Source organism: Eutrigla gurnardus (assembly GCF_963514095.1).
Source record: "Eutrigla gurnardus genome assembly, chromosome: 10".
NCBI lineage: Eukaryota > Metazoa > Chordata > Actinopteri > Perciformes > Triglidae > Eutrigla > Eutrigla gurnardus.
In genome coordinates, this window is record NC_139924.1 from 27,926,587 (window position 1) to 27,947,929 (window position 21,343).

Consider the following 21,343-nt stretch of genomic DNA (forward strand, 5'->3'; position numbering starts at 1 on the left):
GAGAATGCAGCCTTAAGGCACTCAGAAGAACCGGAGGTCTCCGCCTGTTTGTGAACTTGCTGTTTATTGACTTTGACAGACCTCATAGTTCTCACACCCTGAAGTCAAACAGAAACATGATATAATGCTAACGTGTGGAAACCGGCGACACCTGCTGGATGCCGCCTGCCACTGTAGCACGGATGGGCGCCACCCCTCTGATTAAAAGTGCTGATAACTCTACGTCAGGTCCTAGAGAGAGAGAGAGTCCGCCCTCTCAGCTCCGGCTTCAGGGAGTCCAGCAGCAGACCTCCAGACCTCCTCCACCTGCTTCCTCGACTCAACAGGTCCATCTGGATCTGGATGGGGGTTACAGGTCCGGTTTGGAGCGAGCCTGCAGGCCTGTAAAGGTAAGCGACACGCTCATTACATCATTATTAGCTCACGTTGTGTTTTTTAACAAACTTTTGCATTATCACGAATGTGGACATAAACCCTTTAAAATGTGGGAAAAAAATATACAAGAACATGTTATGAACTATTTATAAATAGCGCCTGATTTGCATTAAAGTCTAGGAAACACAATGACTTGTAGACGTGGACTGTGGTCTGTGTGACTGGTGCGTCGGTGAGAAACGGTTTAATTAAATAAATCATTCAGGTGTTCTCGTTTATTTCAGTCAACGTGCAGCTGCACTTTATGACACAAGTGTTGCTTTCAAAGACTTTCTGTGTCTCTGTCGACTGTTGAGGAACTGTTGCTTAAATAAACAAAGAGGGGCACAGAGATGCGTTCATGGTGTGAGGAAGTACTCGAATCCTTCTAATTGAAGTAAAAGTACACAGAAGTTATCAATAAATGTACTGAAAGTAGGATCTAACCGTCGTTGAGGTTTTTGATGTGGGGAGGATTTTTATCGTGGATCACAATAAAAACGAAACATGTAAATATCGTCACGGTGTAAAAAGTACAGTAAACATACATTTGAAATGTTTGTTTTCCTCTATTGAAGCAGGGAAACCTCTTCTCTATGATGTAAAAACATGTACGTGTTTTAAACTGTGAAGTGATTCCAATATGTTTTTGTGATAGAATAAGAGTTTTAAGCCTATTTTGATGATTATCGGGATAATAACGTGAACTATTTCAGGCAGGAGTCAGTCTAGTTTAAAGTAATCTAACAAATTATTTATTAGGGTAAAAGTCACAATATGTCTCTCTGGATGTAGTGAAATATAAAGTGACACAAAGATATATTAAAGTACCTCAAAATGGTCCTTAAGTAGTTGCCACAGCGACTCAATGACTTAATTTGTTGGAATTTGTTGAAGCGTTGCAGATGTTTTCTGATTGAATGAGGCGCCACCGCAAATCAGCAGCTGCAGTCGCTGTGGTCACCGCGTCGGACAAAGCTGTCATTTTAGGATGTGATGATGTGATTTTGTCGCCCCAGCTGGTGGTGATTTCCACAGAGGAAGAGGAGGAAGAGGAGGAGGAGGAGCCATGATTGACCTGAGCTACCTGACGGAGGAGGAGCAGAGCGTCATCATGACGGTGCTGAGGAGGGACGCCGACCTGAAGAAGGCCGAGGAGGAGAGAATCAGGTAGATTTAAATATATATATTTATAAGGTGGTAATTGTTTCAGATGTCGTGCAACTCGTCTTATCTCTAAAATGTTAAGGCCAACATTTAAGCCAATGTCACGTTATCCAGCTAATTTAATTCTAATGATTTAATAAGGACCCTAATAAAGTCCTCCCAGAGAGAGGGACGTCAGAAATAACACCCGTCTGACCATAATAGAATAACGTGATAACAGCTGGAGACGACGTCGCCACGGAGACGAGGAGCCACAGTGTGAGACGAGCAATTAGATCATGATCCAAAACGAAGTGATGGATCACGCTGCTTCTGAGGGGCGAGAATAGAAAATGTTAAAGCCTTAAATGATGAGAGACACCTCACCTAATGGAAAAAAACATCACATACTGCAGATTAGATTTCCTCTTGACTTCTTTCCAAATACAAATACATTAAAAAACACTTTCATTTCATCGACAAGAATCACGAAAGTCATGAATCGTTTTTTGTGAGTTTTTTGGAATTAGCCAACTATTTCTATTTTTTATATGAGCGTGAGGTTGAATGCTCGCTGTGTCTCTGGTTTAAAAGGATTAAGCCAACGGCCTGTAATAATGTGCTTCCCCCCTTCCTTCACATGACCGCTCCATCAATAGCAAAGATGAGTTAGAGCGCTCGTTTCTCTTTGATTCAATTTGAGCTTGATGTTTTTTCCGGATTCCTTACCCCTTTTTTAAAGGGATCATGTGCCGACCGTTATCTGAAGCCCACATCAGGTTTAAAGTGGAGTAAACACTTTAACTTCTCAACCAAGTTGCCTCTGGGAGTTTAAACCTGCAACTAAATGAACCAAAACTAAATGATATCCAGTTGTGGCACCAAAAAACAGTCCGTTGTGGTTTTATATTTGGCCTCATATTTGGAGATTTAGTGCTTCTCAAACTGGATTAGAGGAGTTTTAAAGTGAGCTGGTCTGGTGTCAGTTCAGACCGTTTTTTGTGTGTTTCCCCCGTCCAGGAAACTGGGGAGAACCCCGGCCAGCCCCCAGCTGAACACCGAGCTGAAGAACCGGACCGGGGAGTGGTTTTACGAGGCCAAGTCTCTTAGACACATGGACAAGATCCACGGCTCGGAGATCATCCTGGCCTCCATGAAGCAGAGGACTTCTTTAGGTGCGTGGTCCCCCAAAGGTCTAGATAGTAGACCATATTAGTCAAGAGACCAGACCAGACTATGTGGAGGAACCAGAGACTGTCTGTGGTCCCCCAGAGGTCTAGATAGTAGCTCACATGAGTCCAGAGACCAGACCAGACTATGTGGAGGAACCAGAGACTGTCTGTGGTCCCCCAGAGGTCTAGATAGTAGCTCACATTAGTCCAGAGACCAGACCAGACTATGTGGAGGAACCAGAGACTGTCTGTGGTCCCCCAGAGGTCTAGATAGTAGCTCACATTAGTCCAGAGACCAGACCAGACTATGTGGAGGAACCAGAGACTGTCTGTGGTCCCCCAGAGGTCTAGATAGTAGCTCACATTAGTCCAGAGACCAGACCAGACTATGTGGAGGAACCAGAGACTGTCTATGGTCCAAACAACAAGGTCTCTGCTGTATTTATGTCTAGATGACCTTATTTGGAGTGTTGATGGAGCAGCTACAATGTTAGCGTAGCCTAGCGCCCATCAACCAGACTCCATTCAGAAAACCAGCGTTTTAACAGTAGTTATCTTGTGGTCTTGCAGGCAGACCTAACAAAGCATGACTCAGCACTTTTTACTGATCACCATCATGATGGAGTTATTTCAGCATCCTTTTCATCTGGTTATTGATATTAAATCACAGATCAATACTTTATTTTGAGTGAATCCAGATGTAGTAAACCAGCAGATGTGTGTCTTGCTCAGTGAATCCAGCTTGGTGAAATTCCCCGAGCACCTCTGGGTGATGTCATGAACCCTGACAGTTTGGTTTCCTGGTGGATCTGGGACTTCACACCCCGTACAAAGCAGCAATAGTTGTGTTTTCAGCCATGATGGATAAAACCTTATTGGTGGAGGGAAGCCCCGCCTCCTCTCCAACGCATCTAATGAGGCAAATTAAACATAAATTATCCTGCCATCAAACTCTTTGCGTTTGGTGTGAACCTGCAGTGTGTGTTACAGAAGAGAAGAAGATCAGAAAACAAAACTATAACCGGCTGCTGGTTCACAGGTGAAAAGGTCAAACATGCGGCCTGAGGGCCAGAACCCGGCTCCCCCAAAGGGTCCAACTCAGCCACCGCTAGATGATAAAATGAATGTGGAAGGTTTGAGTGTCACATCTCTCTGCTGCAGATGGTTTGCTCAGGACCGAAAGATGTAAGACGCCCAGCAACCGAGGTTCAGACATCGTGGCTCCACCCAAACCCGCCAGAAGTTTGGAACCGCCGCGGCCGCCGCCGCCGCAGGAGATCAGGTACTCGACCCGTCCGCTCCGAGGTTTATCTGCTATGTTGTAAACTTATTTAGCCTCCGAGGGCGTCAAGATAACGTCCAATATCTTTAAATACTAGAGCAGCTCCTCTCTCTCTGTCGGCGTTTACAGTGTGTGTGTGTGTGTGTGTGTGTGTGTGTGTGTGTGTGTGTGTGTGTGTGTGTGTGTGTGTGTGTGTGTGTGTCGTCTTGTGACTCAGCCTGTGCAAACATAGGTGGTGCTATCTGGTAAATATGTGTGTTTTATGGCCGAGCAGCAGCAGCTCACGACGCTGTAGGATGAGTGCTGACACATTATTATGGGATTAACTGAGTCGAGCTCTCAGAATAATGACTCAACGAGAAGTTAATGTGGTCGTAATTTCTGGAATTAAATTCCACCGAAAGGGATCAGGATGTTCCTCTCTCGTGTCCTGTTTGTTTGGTTTTTGGTTGCCGGGTCATTATTTGATTTCGCCGAGTTTTCATGGCGATGTGGCGCCATCCTGACGGCGTGGACCTTCAACACTTTTTATAAGCAGCATATTTTAGGAGTTGTGTAATCAGCCCAAGGCTCAAAAACATCTGTTAGCCTTCAAGTCAATTGGACCGCAGTGTTTTGTCGAGTTTCAGCGTAATTGAATCATAATTCTCTCTGCATCAGAGCATCAAAACACACAAACTCTATTAGCGGCATTTCATCACATGCCTTTTTAAAACGCAATCAAATTAGCCGAATATTAGCATCGCTGGACTTCAATTCCTGTTATTCAGTCGCTAAATGCCAGATATAATCTGCTTCAGCTGCAGTCATACAGTTACGTTTCTAAAGCTGCTGAGATGTTTTTGTTAGGTTTGGCCAGTAAGGTTGAGGAGTTGATTCTATTGTTGATTCTATTGTTCTATTCACTTTCTGTTATGTTACTTGAAATCATACCGATTGTAAGGAATGCATTAAATGCTCTGACATAAGAAATGTTTTAAAAAATCATCTGTGGTCGTGACAGGACTGTAAAAACTTCGTCCAATCAAAAAAGTCAGGGCCCCAAGAAAATAATTGGATGTCAATGCTTACTCCCTGATTGATTTCTGGGGGCGGGGCTCTGAACGAAGGGGGCGGGACTTTTTCGGTTCGGCAATGCGTTCAAACTCAAAATCTCTGTGGTTTTTCCAACTTACCTACACAACCTTTAAACTGCGCTTCATTTGATGCTTTTACGTGCTTCTAAGTTCCCAAACTAAACATATTAACTTGTTTGTTTCCCTCCTGCAGCAACGCAGCAAGAGAGAATCTTAATTCAGTGGTCCGATCTCCAAGAACGGTCGGTTTTAATATTTTTTCATACTGCAGATTTGAGTGATGTCAAATGTTAAATGTAGTACATTTTCCTTCCAGCAGAGACACAATCCTTTCAACCGCGCTTCCCAAATTGTTGTCGAGCCAGCAGACGATAAGGACGACATGTTGACCAGCGGGGACCCGGAGTCTTCGGAGACAGGTCTGCAGAGATCCACCACGAGTCACAAAAACTTAAAGCCAAGCGGTATTGAATCTTTACTTCCCCCTCAGAGCCTGTGTCTCCTCTGAAGAGCCGCCCGGCAGAGACCAGCCAGCCTTCGGGGGGCTCCATCACGTCGGAGGGGTCCTCCGCCGGTTTCAGACCGGTGCCAAAGAAGAGGACGTTTATCTCCAGACGCACCTCCGGCAAGTCGGAGAGCAACGGCGTGGCGTCCGACGCTCCTCGAGGGTCGGGGATGGTCGTCCCGGTCCCAAGGCGAGGCCTCCAGAGGGAGTCCAGCGAGAGCTCCAGCCAGTCCTATCCAAAGGGCCAGGAGGAAATCCCTCAGATTAGTGTTTCTGAAGTACCTGATCCCGCTCAGCCAACCAAACCACTAGACGAAAAGTCCCAGCAGCCACTCTGTCACGTTTCCAGTCCGAAGAGAGAAAGAAACCCACCTTCTCTAAGAGACAGGTGAGCGGACGATTCCTCACAACTTTTCTTTTTTTAAAATCAATCTCACAAGCTTCCTGTTTTCAGACCGGCCACGTCCACCCGGAGTGATGCGTTCACTGACCCAGAGACGTCACAGCAGAGCAACGGGCGTCATGGCGACAACGGCAGCATTCAGGATGCAAACAGAGGGAACCTCAGCAGCGCGGAAAGCGCGACGATGCAGGAAGTGCCGAGTCTGCCCCAAAGCACTGTGGGTGAGTTCGCCAACAAGAAATAAATCTGCTTCCTGTCGTTTTAGGTTCCTACTGGAACATGTTTACGTGCTTTGATTTATTTTCCTCTCTGAAACATTCTGTTTGAACTCCCTCCCAAAAAGCCCATTCTGCTCTGAGTGGTCAGCTGGACCATGGTTCTCTACATTGTCCTCTAAGTAGTCTTGTACATAGTCCTCTACATAGTCCTCCATATAGTCCTTTATATTGTCCTCTAGTCTTCTACATAGACCTCTTCATAGTCCTCTAGTCCTCTACATAGTCCTCTACATATTTAAGACTCTTCTCCATGTCTCCTTCCAGATCCAGACCCTCCAGAGTCATATTATCTCAACTTCATCGATAAGTCGGACCAGCAAGAGCAGAAGAAATCAAACCAGAAACAAGCGTTTCAGTTATCCGCTCAGACCGCCAGTCCCACTGGTGACGAGGAAGGCTTCAACGCCAAGGTGCTGGACTGGTTCAGCCGCAGCACGGACAGCCTCGATTGGCTGAAGACCGAAGAGGGTCCAAAGTCCTCAAAGAGCTCCAATAGACACGTAGAAACCAGCAGGTTAAGAGGCAAAGAGTCCTTTAGAAAAGATGATGGAAGGACTGAAAGTGTTGACGACAGAGGGCCAAAACCTGATTCGGTCCCGGCGGAGACGCCCTATGCACCGATATCCAAATGGAAGGGGATTCATGATGAGTCCGCTTCTAATCTGGGGGACGACAGCGAACAGAAGGACAGTGGACCCGGTCTGGTGATGATCAATAATGACTCCGATAATTTAAAGTCAGCAGGCGGTCCTCAAGAAGCCGGCCAAAGAGGTTCAGACGCCAAGATTCTATGTGTAGCCAAACTTAGTCCAAAGCCGAGAATTCTCGTCCAATCCGATCCGCAACCTGACAGTGTTTCCCAAACTGGAGATGCCTCAATGCGAGACGAACTGTCCAAGACCATTCCCGCACCTCAGCTGGATCCAGATCAAGACTTCGGGAGGCTCTATGGGTCCAGAAACCTCCCAAACGTAGACTACAAGCAAGGAGATGCACAAACACGTAGAGGGTCGGGTGAAGATCTCCCATCTCCCAAACCAAAGGAGGACACGTCTAATAAAGACATAACTAACCCTCGAGGTCCGGCACATCCAGAAAGCACCGCGGAGAAGATCAAGCAGCTGAAATCTTTCTGGGAGCAGGAGAGGAAAAGGCCTTCCTTCTACAAACCCAAAGCTCTCGGCGACGGCAAAGCTGCTCGCGGCACAAAACTGAATAAAAGGTACGCAAAGTCGGAGTACGATCTGACGTCCATCGGGAAGGATTCGGGCAGCGACGAGGGAGATGCCGAGAGAAATCACAACTTCACTGTTAGTCCTTTGAATCAGAAGTCTTCGCCTCGCCTCGGGGGGGGACGAACACAGTTTAATAACCTGCGAGAGTTCTGGGGTGATGCCACGTCGAACGGCAAGGGGTCCAAAATCCCCAAAAGGAAAGAGCCAATCAGTGGCCAGCTTTCGTTTCCAGAGTCCAAGAGTGACGACCCGGAGATTCAGTCGGAGAAGACGAGGCTAGCTGCCGTGAAATCATCTCCACCTCTTCCGAGACGATTGAAGTCGCCTCACGATCGACCTCCATGGTCGAATGTAGCAAATGAGCCGCCAGCCGAGTCCAAGAAGAGCTCAAAAGAAGAGAAACCCACCAGATCCCTGAATTCAGGAAGAGAGATCCGTTCTCCGAAGAGCAGAAAAGACAGCCTTGGCAACTCGAGCAGTCGTGGGAATTCGCTGCGTCGCGCCACCAGCATGTTCGCTCTGAGCGACGCTAATAACCTTCAGATAGACGTTCACTCGGGGAGCAGGAAGCAGAGGCAGGGCGCCGACAAAGGCTTGTCACAGAGACGGTCGGCAGAGGAACCCGAGACGGCGACGCCACGAGCACGGGCATGCGTCCCCAGAGACTTCCGGCATTACCTGGGCATGACGGACCAGAGCGCCGTCCACTCCTCCCTCGCCCCGGCCCCGAAGGACGAGGGCTCGGGGGGGAAGTCTGGGTACCAGTTCGAGCTAGGGGGGCCGGTGAGGGCGAGCACGCCGGTGAACGTCGAGGAGCGTCACGGCAGGAGGAGCGCCAAGACGAGTCAGCGCCCCCTGTGGGCGAGCTACAACAGCTCAGACGCAGGTCAGGAATCATCCGTCAGCAGCATGTCGGAAACCTGGTCCAGCGGGAGGAACGGTTCCAACCGTGAGAAGCTTCATTTCTTTATTCTCTTAGTGGCGCTCGGCTTCACAGTGAGAAGTATTTGGGCTTTCCAAGAACATGTCGGCAGTTAAAGTTCTACGTTAAAGTCGAGCTGAAACAGGAAACGGACTTAAAGTTGGGAGGAATTTGATAGGGTCGGTTTGAATTAGTCGGTATAAGCTGATGTAAGCAAGCATCATATTTTGTTTTCCAGAAAGAAAAAAATGGATTTTGGTCTAAAAATACACAGAAATAGATTTTTTTAAATGGCATATTATGTTTTCTAAAAAGGGTTAAAGAGGCATATTTCTTAAATACCATTTATATATATTTTATTAACACAATACATGAAACGAAAATTGTGACATTACAGAAATATTGAATAATCAATTATTCTAATCAAATAATTTAATATAAAAAATAAATAATATAATTGAAATAATAGTTTATTTTAATTATATATTTGAAATTAATCAATGATTTAATTAATAATATATATAATTAAAACGGCTCTCAGAACAATACGAAACCAAAACAAATTTAAGTAAAACTAGAAAAGTTAAAAAAAGTAATCTAAAGAAATCAGATTCCTTACAGTGTATATAGTCAACATGTATCGTAATTTTATCCATAAATCTAACAACCCATTTGAAGCTGCTGCCCGTTGGTGACTGATTGTTGTCTGTGTGGGTCGTTCCTCGATATCGTGTCCATGTTAGCTCATGCAAATCTCTGTAAACACTGCGTTGCCTGCAGTCAGCTGGCCGTGTTTGATTTGTGGGATGGGCGATCACTCGAGAAACCACAAAATGTTTCACAAACCTGAAACTCTTTCAGGTGTTTAACCTATATGTCCCTCATAAAAGTACATACATTTCCCTGAACTGCACAAAAACAGTACTTTGGAAATTAATAAAACTGTGCAGGTGAATGGCAACACAACTTAGAGACTTGTATCTAACATCATCAACTATGAAATATAGAATTTCTGTTCCCTATCTGATTTCACCATCTTTCCTCCCATTTCTGCTTCATATAGTTGTAGAATGATAAGTCAAGGGTTCTCAAACTAGAGGATTTACTGGTTTTTCTTGCATTGGAGATACATTGAATGTATTTTGGTTTTGGATCATTTAATGATGATGTCATGTTGTGGTCTGGGATACGTATAAACACTCAAGTTACGGGAGCAATAAAGTTGCTTTAGTAAAACACATATTTACGAGTCACAACTTAAGACAATGACTCTGCAGGCAGCAACTTTCGAAAAGTTCTGAAAAGTGAAGCCAAAGCTGAAGTGCCTTAAACCTGCAGCCTCTCTGCTGTCCATCAGGGGGTGACACCTCTCTGATTGTATAGAAGTCTATGAGAAAATGACCCTACGATGTGAGCGTGTGCGTTGATTTTTCTCTCCAATAGGTGAGAATGACATTGAGGGCCAAAACGCCATCAGGAATGCACTGCGGCGAGCGGAAGCACGACCTAAAACTCTCGCTAAAAGCATGGAGGACATCACGGCGTCGCTATCACCCCGTAAGCACGTCCTCAACCCCCACCTCACATTGTCCACATGTCCAGATCATTTATGGGGGATTTATTTTGAGTTTTTGTTTACAGGACAAGAAAGAAGGCAAGATGAAACTGCTGACAAGAGATGCCTCAGTGATGGTAAAAAAAAAATACTGACTGATGCTTTTCTTCATGGATGTACGATGGCATATTAGGGTCATTGTAGGTAAAAAAAAAAAAAACGGAGCGGAGAGAGGGGGCAAAATTTAAGTAGGAAATTTAGGTGAAAAAAGTAGCAAATTTATGAGAAAAGAATAATTGACTTCCTATCTATGATGCCTATGTGTATTATATTCTATATTGCTCTGTTTAAAGTATTGTGCTTTGTCAAAATCGGCATTTATGCTAGCGTAACTTCCTTCCTAACTTTTTCTAATTCATAATATTAAACGTAAAACTGCGTCTTTTTTCTCGTAAATTTGCAACTTTATAATCTTGCAAAGTTGCTACATTATTCTGGGGATATTGACCCCTCTCTCGGCTCTGATTTTGTATTTTACCTACAATGACCCTAATTGTCGTATTGATGTGTTTGAAAGCAAATAAGTAAAGATTTTGTTTCCTCTGCTTCCCAATCCACCGCTCCTCCAGAGTCCTCCATCCCTTCACCGTCCTCGTCCTTGTTTTCGGAGCCGGAGCACCTGAAGAAGATGAGCAAATCGGTTCCTTCGTTCTTACAGAAGGAGGTAAAACCACACCTGCATGTTTTTTTAGGACCGATAGGTTAAAAAAACGGCTGCATCCCGGCGCACGGAGCTTCCTGCACCTGCTGTCTGTGTTTCAGGACGAGGACACCGACTCCACCTGCGAGGACATCCACCTCCCAGGAAGACCAGTGACGGGCAGATCTTTGAAAAACCTCACCGGCTCGTCTAGCATGGCTTCTGTACGTTCGCACTAACGCAAACAGCACACCGCTCTCCTGAACCGTGCTGCTCGCTGGCTGCTACGCTTCATTTATGATCATTAACCCATCATTTGTTTGTCTGAGTGATGTCACCCAGTACCCTCCTCAGTTTAGATAACAGGCTCATACCAGAGACCAGACGGTCAAGCACAACCCGTTAAAAGAGTTCTCCACAAACAACGTTGTACAGAGATATACCTTCCGGGTTCTCCGGGAATTCAAGGCGTTCCAGTCTAGATGGGAGATATAATCCCTACGGCATCTTCAGGGTCTACACTGGGCGGGAACCTCTGGTTCTGAAAAGGGAAGCCAACGCTTAAGTGCCTTCAACTAAATGCTACCATGCTACCAATGCTAGTTAGCGACTAAGACGACTTTAACACTCAGCTATAAAAACCTTGAACTATGAAGCTAACTAAGCAGCTTCACACCAGAATCTAGATGGATCCAGATCCAGTCAGGGTGCCGCTCTGCCGCTTGTGTTCATCAGATCCACCCGTCGCTCCTCCAACAGTCCAAATATGGTCACTTCCTTCTACTGGTTGCAAAAATTCCAAGATGGCGATGGCCAAAATGCCAAATTCAAGGCTTCAAATCCGTAGTCCACAAACCAATAGGTGACGTCACCATGACAACGTCCACATCGCAGCTAATAGTAGCTTCAAGCTGCTTCGCTAAACACCCAGAGTTTGTTTTCAAACTTCAGCCCCAACCAATGCTGCCTCGAGTGACATCATTTGAGGTTACGTGTCAGGCTTTATACAACGTATTTTATATATGTAGTGGTCCTCCCTAAGATGTTTGAATCGGTGGAGCTCCCCTTTTACGCTGCACTAATCTCAGAATGTTTGTTGGCGATTCCAGTTACGATCCGACGCTTTAAAGAGTTTGCCATGTGGTTTTTTTTGTGCACTCGCAGCTTAGCGGGAGCGTGATGACGATGTACAGCGACTTCGGGAACGTGGAGGTGCAGGGAAACATCCAGTTCTCCATCAACTACGTCCAGAGACTCAGGGAGTTCCACATCTTCGTGGCTCAGTGCCAAGACCTGGCCGCCGTGGACCCGAAGAGGGGCCGCTCGGATCCGTGAGTCCTGCACCCGAACGCTCCGTCATCACATTTTAAATAGATATTTATATAAGATACTTAATTCATTCCCTTTGGGAGAATATTGCATGTTGGACAATCTTTTTTCCAGCTAAATGAGGATTGACTGTAAAAAATAAAATATAATTAAAAAACAAAAAGAAAAATAGGCAAATGCTTCTTTTAAAGTATATTCTTTCTACAGACAGATAATGCTAAAACTCTATGTTAACCCTTTCATCACTATGAGATTATTCTGAAAATAAAGACAAAGAATAAACAATTTATGGTAGCTCCAGCCAACAACATCACTGCATATAGGCAACACATTAATTTAATAAAATACACACAGGCAGCTAATTATAGTCAGGTCACGCCTCTATTATTATTTTTCAGAATTATATTTCCTTGATTTTATTTCATTTATGTAGTAATTTTTCTTTAAACTGTAATTCATTTTTTAAGAAATGTATTTCTTTTGATTTTATTATTTTATTTATGTTGTCATTTTTCTTTAAAATGCAGTTTAAATTTAAAGCAAATGTGATTTAATTTATTGTATTGTATTTCTTAAATATTTATTTTATATTTTTACTTTTGAGTTTTTAGTCTTCATGTCATGTTTGTACTATTGTCTATATAAAAACTAAAATAAAAAGTGTGATTCAGGAACATTCTGGTCTCTAACAGTCTGATTCCACGTTATCAAATACTGACGTGTGTTTCTTCAGGTACGTTAAGAGCTACCTGGTTCCAGATAAAGCTAATCTGGGAAAGAGGAAAACGTCGGTGAAAAAGAAGACACTCAATCCAACTTTCAACGAGATCCTCAGAGTAAGAAACCCGCAGAGTCGATGCCACGAAACCACTTTCCCACCGCGCCACGCAAACAAAAGCAGCTCTGCTCTTCCTTGTCCCTCCAGTATCGTGTTCGCATGGAGTACCTCCGAACGCAGACGCTCATTCTCTCCGTCTGGCATCATGACACGTTTGGCAGGAACAGCTTCCTGGGCGAGGTGGACGTGGACCTCGCCAAGTGGGACTTCGACCACACCCAGATGAACTACTTAGCCCTGAAGGCGAGGGTGAGAAAACACACACACACACACACACACACACACACACACACACACACAGGTCCAGGATGTGGTCCGCCTCCCCCTGGTGAGATCACATGATCACATTTATACTCTCAAAAACGTTTCAGACGGCGCCCACTCTAGCGCCCTCGCATGGTCGAGGAGAGATGAGACTAGCCGTGCGTTTCCTGCCAGAGATCGTCCACAGTGAAGGTCTGCACTCTATTATTTAGAAAAACTGTTTTTTTTTAAAAAGGTTCTTTAAATATTTTATGCAGTTTTTCTTTTCTTCATTAGTTAAGGACGGCCCAAACACTGGAGAACTTCACATCTGGGTGAAAGAGTGCAAGAACCTGCCTCCGATCCGGCCCACCATCGACCCCTACGTTAAGTGGTACGCACCGATCACTCAAATTAAGTTACGGATAAAGCTTTGGATGTCAGGAATCTAATCTCGTTGCTTTCTGGCCGAGAGTTTTTCCCTGGGGAAGTTTTGGAGGCGCACCAGCTGATGTTAGCTGTAGCACGCTAGCTGGTTTAGCCAGGTTAATTAAGTTCAACGGACCATGATCTCAGGAGATATTTTACAGACATTTGATTTACGACTGGCATCACCCGACTGTGTCGATTAGTGGAACTAAGCAAAAAACAGATTGGACGGCGAGCGATCAGGCTCCTCCCACTGCTGCAGATTCGTACTGTTTGTCGGACGCAACCAAAACAAAGCTTCCCCCCATTCTCCATTTTCTCCAGCAACGTCGCCGGCGCTGTTTATGCAAAAGTTCCGAGATTTTCAACTTGGAACGCTGAAATCGGACATGTAAAACGCCAGAAAACAACAGCTATGTGGTTAGCTTAGCATAAAGACAGGAAACAGGGTCCAAAAGCTAAAAACAGGTTACATCTGTTTCAAAACAACAAGTCATGCTTTTATATGGGGGACTATTTCTTGGCCAGTCACTGAACTGCTAAGCTAAGCTACGCTAGCTTCATACCGAACTGACAGACGTCTTCTCGTCTAACTTTCAGCGATTAAGAGATGATAAACTCCTTTTTTCTAACCTCACCTGCAGCTTCGTGCTGCCAGACACGAGCCGGAAGAGTCGTCAGAAGACACGCGTGCTGCGGCGGACGGCCGACCCGGCGTTCAACCACACCATGGTGTACGACGGCATTAGACAGGGCGACCTGTCGGAGGCCTGCGTGGAGCTCACCGTCTGGGACCGGGACCGGCTGGCCAGCAACCTCCTGGGGGGGCTGAGGATCGGAGTCGGATCAGGTACTGGTGGAGGTCCATCTCCGTTTCTCAGAACACCAAACATCAGCTGTTATATGAGAACTATAAAAAAAAAACCTCTGGAGTCAAGCCGAGACTCTTGTGGATCCAACGAGTACAGCTTCATGCGTGTGTGATGACACCGGTTTCCATAGTAACCGTTTCATTGTAGCAGGAACATTTTAGTGTCTGAACTGAGCTGTAGTGACCTCTAGCGGCCTCTAGGAGAATCACAGCCTGGTGAAACTTTACAGCCACAAACTGAGGTGACAGATGACGTTTAATAATGACAATAAAGAGGTTTGTCAACAGTTTAAACCACAGAAGAGATCGCCATCCAATCACTGAAAAATGCAGAAATCTCCAAAAGATATAGATCCAAAATTATCTTCTTTCGAGTGGTAAAAAAATTAAATAAACATAGCACCAAATCTGTGTAATATAATGTTATGGACACCAGACATGCTGCAACAACGTATTACATTAAAGATGGACATTAAAGATGATAGTCGTCATTTACATCCATCATAAATGTTTATAATATTTTTAACTCAGTTTAATATTTAAATAACTTGTTATAAGAAGAAAACCAAAAAATGTACTTTGACTTTTCGCAAAATATTTGAAACAGTTATTGTCATTTAAACGAAGCGCTTGTGTTTGTGAAATGCTGGTTTTGGTCTTACAGGTAGGAGTTACGGAGCACCGGTGGACTGGATGGACTCGACCCCCTACGAGGCGGCCCTGTGGGAGCGCATGATGGCCACGCCGAACGAATGGGTGGAGGAGCAGCTCCCTCTGAGGGCCTTCAACTGTTCCAAAACACATTTCAAGTAGTTCAAAGATCGCCAAACAGCCGTGCTGCAAAGACAGTGAATTAACATTTTTTAAGATTTTAATTCAGGAGTTCAAATGATAAAAAAAATTAAAGACACTGAAGTGAAATATTAGGAACAACCAAACGCCTCCGGAGAGAGAAACGTTTGCTTTTGTTCGAGAAGAAAAGATGAAATTTCAGACACATGATGGTCTTCCAGCTCCTTCTTTTTGTCTGGTGATAAAAACAGGACGAATAATATGACAATAAACCCCAAAGAAACATGACGTATAATAACAGAAAGGTAACATGATGACGACTAGCATGTGAATAAAAAGGTTTGATAGCTACCCTTTATACCCGGATCATTCTGGATGTTTATCACCATTTATAGTCGGCCTTATTTACACCCTAAGTATCTCATGAGCCAAATTATCAATATTTAATATTTACCAACATGTGACGTGTCAGACTAACTTTCGACAGTATTTGTTATGAATCTTAATTTGACAGCATGTCATTAAAAACAAATGTGATAAAAGAAATTAAATGCAGAACGACTTTTGCTTTTTTTTATTGTTTGGCATGATGATGATGATGATGATGAAGGAACTTCAAGGACAGATTGCAACCAGTAGAAGGAAGTGACCATATTTGGACTGTGTAAGAGCGACGGGTGGATCTGATGAACACAAGCACCCTTACTGGATCTGGATCCATGTGGATTCTGGTGTGAAGCTGCTAACAAAGTTAGCTTCATAATTCAAGGTCAACTTTACAGCTAAGTGTTAAAATCATCTTAGTAGCTAACTAGCATTGGTAGCGTGGTAGAGACCTGTCAATCAGCAGGTAAGCCCCGCCCCCTAAAGCATCTCCTGCTTTCTGGTCTGGTGGACTCTAAATGGACCATAATGTACTAAATGAACATCATGCTGGATTGAAGAAGACTTGAAACTAGAGATTGAGACCATAAACTCATGTTTACAATGTTTACTGAGATAATACATCAAGAGAGAAGTAGGACCATTTTCTCATAGACTTCTATACAACCAGAGAGGAGTCGCCCCCTGGTGGCCAGCAGAGAGAAGTAGGACCATTTTCTCATAGACTTCTATACAACCAGAGAGGAGTCGCCCCCTGGTGGCCAGCAGAGAGAAGTAGGACCATTTTCTCATAGACTTCTATACAACCAGAGAGGAGTCGCCCCCTGGTGGCCAGCAGAGAGAAGTAGGACCATTTTCTCATAGACTTCTATACAACCAGAGAGGAGTCGCCCCCTGGTGGCCAGCAGAGAGAAGTAGGACCATTTTCTCATAGACTTCTATACAACCAGAGAGGAGTCACCCCCTGGTGGCCAGCAGAGAGAATGACAGTTTAATCCTAGATGGCGACGGCCAAAATGCCGAACTCAATGCTTCAAAACCGTAATTGCCTGACGTCACCATGACAACGTCCACTCCTTATAAACCGCCAGCGGTAAACATAACAAAAGCTATGTGTAGATCCCGCTGGTGGTTTAGTGAGAGTATATTGTATATTTAACATTACAGATGATCAAGAGAGAGATGAAGGGACTCCTTTGGTTTTCACACAGAGATACAAATAGTTAAGATGAAGTTGCAGACGGTGGCGGCGACCACAGACCAGCTGGAGCAGCTCAGCGACGACGAACCTATCGGAAGGGAAGACAAGATGGATGAAGACGAGATGGATGAAGACGAGATGGATGCCGACTCGCGTCATTTTGCCGGCTCATACAGACATGCAGTCGCTGCTCATTGTTACCTTTCAGAAACGAGTCAGTGTGCAGATTTTCTGGAAAATTAAACCAAAAACTAGAGTCAAAATATTACAAGCAAACAAGTTGTTAACTGGCTTAAAAAATGTAGTATTTTTACATGTATATTATATTTTACAATGCAATTTAAATTTATAACCAGAAAAGTTAACAGGTCAAATTTAAACCAAGGAAATGTGCACATTTTGCATTTCCACGGATCACTTACGTTTATGTGCATCTTGATTCTGATTGGATGAGGGAAGATCGGTGGTCCTTCCCCCTCCCGTCCAGCCACCACTGGTCGTCCCGCCACTGGTTGACCCGCCTCCGCCCATCCAGCCACTGGTCGTCCCGACACCATCGCTTGGGTCGCCCGTCCCGCCGCCGCTTCGGTCGCCGCCGCTTGGCCTGCCGCCGCTTGGCCTGCCGCTACTTGGCCCGCCGCCGCCGCTTGGCCCGCCCACGAAGATGACGCGAGACGTGATTGTGGTGCTGTTCGACACGTACGGGGCCTCCCTCCTCCACCGCCGCAGGAAAGATCCACAATCCTGTTCAAAAACAGGAAAACAAGAATCAGGTCAAATTAAATATCTGCAAAACTGAGCAAAAGACAATCCAGAGACGAAGAACGAGGCGTTGAAGTGACTCACGGGCATCAGAGCGCTGCAGGAGGAAACCTCACAGAGTCTGGTGACGCAGTGCAGGTAGAAGGTGGAAACCATCCTCTCCTTGTGCTCCACGAACCGGAAGGCCTCGAAGGAGAAGTGGGCCTTCTGAGACCTCCCGTTGAGATCCACCTCGGTGTGTTCGTCACGGTCGCACCTTTGTCGGTGAAAAAAGGCCAGGTCATGTGACCTCACAAGTACCAGGAACGTCAAAGAGTCAAAGACTCACCCCACAAAGAGGTCGTAGGAGGTGGTGAGCGTGGGATACGGGTGCGTTGACGCGTAGCATCGGTCCAGCAGCACGTTGAACCTGCAAGGACGTGAAGATTTATCTCTTACTAACGCATGATGAGAAGCTCGATACCAATCTCATATGGCGATTTAACACGACGCTAGAGCCAGCAGCTCGTTAGCCTGCTTAGCATAAAGACTAGCGGTAGACCCCACAATACGATATTATTACGATACATTTGGCATGCCCATTTATTACCTTTTTTTAACTGCAAATATACAGTTTGTTAACAGGTTTTATCTAAGTACAGCTGCACCCAACGATGAAATCCAACACATTTAGATTTGTTAAATTCCTGTTTCTACAACAACTCTACTACGCTACCAATGCTAGTTAGCTGCAAATACGACTTTAACACTGTAAAGTTGAATTAGGAAGCTAACTTTATTCGCAGAATCCAGATGGATCCAGATCCAGTAAGGTCACTTCCTTCACTGGTTGCAAAAAATCCAACATATGGCAACATTTGGCCAAAATGCCGAACTCTAGCCCACAAACCAATGTGTGACGTCACCATGACGATGCTCCACTTTCTATAAAACAGTCAGAGACACTCCTGTTTGTTTTGTATCATAAGAAGGCCCCTTTAGCCTGACCAGGCTAGCCGTTTCCTCTGGTGTCCAGTCTTTATGCTAAGCTAAGCTAATAAGCCACATATTTGCGGTATCTTCTCCTCTCACTCAAACTATTCTTTGCGATACCTGTCGGTTAGATTGGTAGCTTTCACTGCAACATAAATCCTGGTCCTCTGCTTGAGTCCTCTTTCTGGCATCGTGAGTGAAATACTGTACAGTTCATCCTGTTTCACACAGAACAAAAATCAACATGATGAAACGGATCATTAACATTTTAAAAAGATAACAAATCTAAAAGCGAGAGCAGGTCTTACTTTGTAGAGCTCCATGCTCAGCGTGCTGATGAAGCTGCCGTTGTTGTCTCGTATGACGAGATTCAAACCCGATCTGGATCAAAATGAAAAGGGGAGACTTGCAGACTGATCTCATGAAGTGGCATATGTATGACATGCCAACTCTTATGCCATTATGGCGTGTTATCACTAAGCACAATCGCCTTTTCGCGCGTTTATCAACGCCGAACCATAACCCTAACGGCGTTTACACACACGCGGATGTGATGGGTCGTTTCACTAGAGGGCGCTGACAAACATGTGGATGTGACGGGTCGTTTCGCTCAGAACGTACACATACACGCGGATAGCTCGAATTGCATACAGATAACATGCCACAGGAAGTGACGTGTATATTTACGAAAAGTCATGATGCCACGTTGAGACTTGAATGAATCACAAATATAGCCAGGCTCGTCTCTCATGTGGCATTTATTCACAGTGGACTCACACAGCCAGCTTGGTGTTGTTCAAGATGTACTGCATCGGGTAGAGGCAGGAGAACTTGTACAGGACATCCGAGCGAAAGGTGATCACACCCGTCGAGAGGTCAACGGAGGTCACGGTGCCCGAGATGCTGGCAAACTGGACGTCACCGAACACTCCGGTCCCGACACGAGTGATTATCTGTTGAAAAAGACAAACATTTTACTGATATCGCAGATCTTGAGAACCACTTGTCGCAACCACAGTCTGAATAAGAAGAGGACGTAGTCATGGTGATGTCATCCATTGGGTTGTGTACGACGGCCTCCAGTTCAGCATTTTGGCCGTCACCATCTTGAATTTTTTGCTACCAGTGAAGGAAGTGCCCATATTTGGACTGTGGAGGAGCGACAGGTGGATCTGTTGAACACAAGCGGCACCCGTACTGGATCTGGATCCATGTGGATTCTGGTGTGAAGCTGCTGACAAAGTTAGCTTCTATAATTTAAGGTCAACTTACAGCTAATTGTTAAAGTCATCTTAGTAGCTAACTAGCATTGGTAGCGTGGTAGAGGCCTGTCAATCAGCAGGTAAGCCCCGCCCCCTAAAGCATTCCCTGCTTTCTGGTCTGGTGGACTCTAAATGGACCATAATGTACTAAATGAACATCATGCTGGATTGAAGAAGAAATCAAGAGATTGAGACCATAAACTACCATTGGCTTCACTTTTCAGAAGTGGAAGTTTCTGGAAAAGTCTGGTTCTAACAGTATATCCAGCATCCAGCAGCAAAAGTGAACTGTAGTCCACCAGTTGCAGATGATAAAGCCTGGAAGCCTTAGCTGCTGCAAAGACAAAGCTTTGCTTGGCCACCAGGTGGCAACATATATTCTGTATTTTAATTAAATGTACGCACTGAAAAATCTTCTTTACTGTCATTACATTAAGCATTCTAGTTAATCATCTAGTTAATCAATGCACACACTAAAGGAAAAAGGTATTGTTAAGAATACCTTAAAGTTATTATGGCAGGATGAGATGGGACTTTCCTGTATGGGGACTCGGAAGTTTAAGAGCGGGGGGTCGGCGGTCCAGTCGGCCGTCCCATAACACTCCAGCGTGTCGACCTGGTTGTTGAGGACCATCTGAAACTCGTTGTAAAGAGCCTGGTACACCGGACACAGGTAGATGCTCAGGTCCATGAACTCAGTGCCGCAGACCACAGTGATGTCAGAGTTCTCTGGGAGGGATTAAACATGTATAAATAAATACAGGATGTAAATGGGAGTTGTACAAATTAAGTATTTTTGAAATGAATGAAACCTGGAGGTCTGTTTGTGTCGCTAACAAGGCAAGCGTCTGGTATCTGGGCCTGGATCCTCAGAATGAGGCCAAGCTGGCACACGAGGACCACCAGCCTCATCGTTCTGAGAGGAAACGGCAGAAAATCTTTTTCAATATTATTATTAAATGAGTGCCATGAATGAAAACATCTTAAATCTCAACGAGGACAAACAACTAAGAGTAACTTAAGGAAACCAAGGTAGCTTTAGACAAAAGTACTCACTGAATTCTGCATCTCTGAGAAAATCTTTTAGAGATAATACCCATACGTAATACACATACCTTCTAAATTGTATATGAAGCAAAAATAACTGTATGAATTCATTACTTATCACATAAATTTGATACAAAATTCAAATTCTTAGTGTCTTTGGCCTCCCAAGGAATAGAGAAACAGTCCTGGGTCTAGATGTTTTCTCCATTAAGTATTTTCATTCATGTATATTTGATATTAACACTGCAACCATTAAGTTATTTTAAAAACTGACTCACCTGTAAACCTTCATGTCGTGTCTCGCTGTCCGTCTCCAGCTTCCTCCATTCAGACCAGCAGCCAAATAAACAGACTCGAGAGGAAACTGGTCAGACAATAGGGCATGAAGATCTCCTCAACAGTGGTGTTGCCTGTCATGAAGGTGAATGCTGGAAACCGCCCCTTGATATTTTATATGTGTGTGAGCATATTTGAATATTGGGTGTAATATCCCAGGAGATTTTTCCATACAAACTTTACAATATA

The 21,343-nt window shown here is 44.7% G+C and overlaps 2 protein-coding genes across 2 annotated transcripts; one reads left to right on the plus strand and one right to left on the minus strand.

Annotated features, from left to right (window-relative positions):
* The first annotated feature begins 297 nt into the window (after positions 1-297).
* sytl2b (synaptotagmin-like 2b) lies at positions 298-15,727 on the plus strand. The gene is made up of 19 exons (XM_084018749.1): positions 298-389; positions 1,434-1,584; positions 2,581-2,735; positions 3,894-4,014; positions 5,284-5,332; positions 5,407-5,509; positions 5,581-5,983; positions 6,050-6,219; positions 6,541-8,460; positions 9,877-9,990; positions 10,075-10,125; positions 10,618-10,712; positions 11,853-12,019; positions 12,751-12,853; positions 12,943-13,104; positions 13,227-13,311; positions 13,396-13,492; positions 14,172-14,377; positions 15,063-15,727. The coding sequence occupies exons 2-19, from the start codon at positions 1,484-1,486 to the stop codon at positions 15,209-15,211; spliced, it is 4,251 nt and encodes a 1,416-aa protein (XP_083874875.1). The 5' UTR covers positions 298-389; positions 1,434-1,483; the 3' UTR covers positions 15,212-15,727.
* A 1,462-nt stretch (positions 15,728-17,189) lies between these two features.
* On the minus strand, positions 17,190-20,683 carry LOC311019731 (zona pellucida-like domain-containing protein 1; the record flags this gene model as incomplete). The annotated part of the gene is made up of 8 exons (XM_084019301.1): positions 17,190-17,519; positions 17,622-17,793; positions 17,866-17,946; positions 18,630-18,727; positions 18,818-18,890; positions 19,287-19,462; positions 20,274-20,500; positions 20,584-20,683. 8 exons carry the CDS (start codon positions 20,681-20,683, stop codon positions 17,190-17,192), a joined length of 1,257 nt encoding a protein of 418 aa, XP_083875427.1.
* Between the last annotated feature and the right edge of the window lie 660 nt (positions 20,684-21,343).

Excerpts from the sequence above, each read along its gene's own strand:
- sytl2b (XM_084018749.1), top strand. The coding sequence starts at position 1,484 with ATGATTGACCTGAGCTACCTGACGGAGGAGGAGCAGAGCGTCATCATG. Across the intron at positions 2,736-3,893 it reads GAAGCAGAGGACTTCTTTAG|ATGGTTTGCTCAGGACCGAA; the intron begins GTGCGTGGTCCC and ends TCTCTGCTGCAG. Across the intron at positions 5,333-5,406 it reads TGGTCCGATCTCCAAGAACG|CAGAGACACAATCCTTTCAA; the intron begins GTCGGTTTTAAT and ends TTTTCCTTCCAG.